At 37.9% G+C, this 3293-nt stretch overlaps 1 protein-coding gene across 1 annotated transcript in view; it reads right to left on the bottom strand.

Annotated features, from left to right (window-relative positions):
* LOC107752646 (allantoinase, mitochondrial-like) overlaps positions 1–3293 on the bottom strand; it is a 12800-nt gene that overhangs the window by 5753 nt on the left and 3754 nt on the right. The window contains exons 4-7 of the mRNA XM_016568675.1: positions 1518–1664; positions 1287–1332; positions 1088–1181; positions 771–957 (exon numbers count right to left, since the gene is read on the bottom strand). Of these exons, the coding sequence (XP_016424161.1) occupies positions 771–957; positions 1088–1181; positions 1287–1332; positions 1518–1664 (474 nt within the window). The remainder of the gene's footprint in view (positions 1–770; positions 958–1087; positions 1182–1286; positions 1333–1517; positions 1665–3293) is intronic.

Below are 3293 nucleotides of genomic sequence, written 5' to 3'. Positions count from 1 at the left end.
ACTATTGGAAGAGAGCTGAACTGGATGATGCCATCACTGAATCATCAATTGACTGACTTTAGCTGGAAAAATGACTCTTTGTTATTGTCTTCTTGCATTATTGACAATCTATTTTCCTGTTTGACACTGTAAAGCTGCTTTGACACAACCAGTATTGTATAAAGCGCTATACAAATAAAGGTTAAAAAAAAATTATGCAGATAAGTTGGTTTGTGTGTGGACACACACATCTGATTTGATCTCTTGCAATTAATAATGCAGACAGTCTGCCTGAAAAGATCTGATTTGAGAAGAAAAAAAACAGATTTGCCTGCAGTCTGAACATAGCCAATGTTCACAAAACTGGTCAAAATTCAGTCACAAACCAGACTGATAGGGTTCTTGAGTTCAAATCAGCCACTGGAGGCAAATAATATCGGTCAATTTCAGTCTGTTCCTCTCACAAAGCTATATTGTATGACTCCAGAAACCTTGAAATATTGTGCATGAGTCACTTTTATGATACTTTTATGGTGCTGGTTCAATGTCCTTTTTGATGCTTGAAAGCTCCAGTCCTCATCAGTTGTAACTGCATAGGGAAAATGACATGTGTATTCTTCAGAATTTAGTGTTCCACAGAAGAAAGTAATTCATTTTAAGGTCAGCAATTACTTTAACAAGTTTTAGCGTACAATTATAGAAATATGATCAAGACCAACTTTTGTTGATCAACTTTTTCTGTCAACCTGATTGAAATCTGTTTCGTTGTCTATAATGCATATTGCTGTTACCCGGTTGGCTGTGTCTCGTATCGGGGGGCAGCATTTAAACTGAGTTGCACGTGCTGGAATGTTCTCTGCACATAGGTTGAGGTAGTGATGGGTGGTCTCTACAGTCAGTGGAGCTCCAGCCTTTCTTGCTGACCTGATGAGCTCCAGAGGCTGGGCTGATGACAGGTGCACAATGTGGCATCTCACTCTGATAATAAGAACAGAAGATGCTGACCTCTCACCTCTCATCTCTTGATTGACTACCCTAGTCTGCAGAAACAGCCATTAGATAATCAAAAGTTGAGGACTTTACTCTAACTAGTGCCATCATATCATACTGATATTGTAAGCAGAGCTGAGTGACAGTACGGATGGCCTCAAGCTCCATAATGTCAGGCCTGGACCTCAGGAAGGTGGAATATTCATGTGGATCTGAGTAAAAAGAGTAAAGCAGGAATTTCCATTTTAAAAATAATACATGTTAATGATTTCAAGTAGAATTTAAATTTAATTGACATTAAATTATCAGTCTCATACCGCCTTTCTCAGCAGCTGGATGCTGGACTTCTTGCTCTGCATGAAACTAAATCGAATAGATTTCATTAATTTAAGTCCCATAATTATATTTTCATAATTATGTCTGATTCTAAATTATGTCTGGCCAGATGCATTTTTCTCATTGACAGTTGTGCACAATTTTACCACTGGTACACAGTGATTATAAGGTACTCCTTATGATTGGAGCAAGCAGAAAATGAGATGGCTCACCAGCAGAACGCTGCCTGTGCCCTGGAGTTGTTTCATAGCTGCATGCACATCAGCATCACTCACATGAGGAAACTCATCCACTCCACTGTGAATCAGAAAGCACTTAAATCCAGCCACACCAGCCTGGATCATCGGCCTCAGCTCCAGCTGAGATGGACAAACAGAAAGAGATGGGCAGGGAGACAAATGAAGAAAATACAGTGGGTATAGAATAGAATCACCCCTCTTTAAAATAATCACCAAAGCACACAGCAAAACTGAGCACACAGTGGTTGAAGTTGAAGGTGTATGTCCTTGCATTGCCTAGTCAGAGCCCAGACTTAAACCCCATTGAAAATTTGTGGAATGACTTGAAGACTGCAGTCCGCAAACGCTCACCATCAAATTTAACTGAACTTGAGCAATTCTGCAAAGAAGAGTGGGCAAATATTGCAAAGTCTAGATGTGCAAAGTTAGTAGAGAAAGAGACATATCCCAACAGACTAAAGGCTAAAGCAGAAGGTGGTTCAACAAAATACTGACACAAGGATGTATCCTTTTTCCAACTCTGACATTTTTTTTTTCTGACATGTTGGTGTTATATATTTCACTTGGATGTAAATACAGTAAATACAGCTGGCTAAAACAAAACTGTGTTCGTCTTCATTTCAGGCTGCAAAGCAACAAAATAAAAAATATATATTTTAAAAGGGGGGCGATTATTTTCTATAACCACTGTATATATATATATATTTATTTTAACATCACTGTTTTTATTGTATTTCAGAATAAATGCAGCCTTCTTTAAAAAAAACCTAAGCAACATACTGTATATATATCTTAATTTAAATATATTTATTATATATTTATAGAATGTATAATAAATATAATGCATATTAAATATATCTTATTTAAATATGAGTACAAATGAACAATGCTTACCATCAAATAATCCAGTATCTTCTGTTGTTCTGAGATACGTGACTGAAAAAACAAACAAAGAAATCAAGTGTAAAGTGTCTCTGGAGGGACTGCAGTATTCCATTAAATCAGCAAGTAGAAAGTCTCACCAAGGGCCCAGACGGCGGCTCCCAGCCCTCCCAGTATGATCAAGATCAGAGCTACCGCAGCGGCCACCCGACACCGGCTGAAGATACTCATCCCTGGACTTCCTGTAGGACAGAAACCAACACTTTCAGTACAGGACAAAGCATATATTTAAAGCAGTAGTTTAACAGAACAACCATGAATGAGATCAATAGTCCAAAGTCATCAATTCCTCACTGCTAAAGTAAACGTGGGACATCATCTCAGTGCCATGATCAGCTCTCTCTCTCCACACACACACACACACACACACACAGACCAGTGTCAGCATGTTCCTAGATGTAACCAAGTCAGTGTTAAGTGACCAATACCACAAAGACAGTCATATCCATTCCTGCATGCACTGAGCATTCACCACGGCTAAAGACCTTTATTCTCCTAGGACCAGTATTGTTCATTCATAACCATTATCATCCCAGATAAAACACATCCACATATAAATATGACTTTTTACGATATACAAATGACATATGCATCCTGCTTCTTAGATGTTTATACTGAAATGAAAAGACCCTAATAATCTCACAAGAGTTTCCTATCAGATGCTTAGTTTCAGAGAAAATCTCAACAATGTCATAGAGGGAACTCTGCTCAGATTTGCCAAGATACCAAAGTCTGGAATCAAATTATTTCAGTATGACCTCAAAGATATTCATAAAATTCAGTTAAAAACTATATATAAACAGCTGT

The sequence above is a fragment of the Sinocyclocheilus rhinocerous genome, unplaced genomic scaffold (assembly GCF_001515625.1).
Source record: "Sinocyclocheilus rhinocerous isolate Xijiao unplaced genomic scaffold, SAMN03320098_v1.1 scaffold1733, whole genome shotgun sequence".
In the NCBI taxonomy this organism is placed as follows: Eukaryota; Metazoa; Chordata; class Actinopteri; order Cypriniformes; family Cyprinidae; genus Sinocyclocheilus; species Sinocyclocheilus rhinocerous.
The sequence above is the reverse complement of the archived record's forward strand: the minus strand, read 5'-3'. Positions and strand labels throughout refer to the sequence as shown.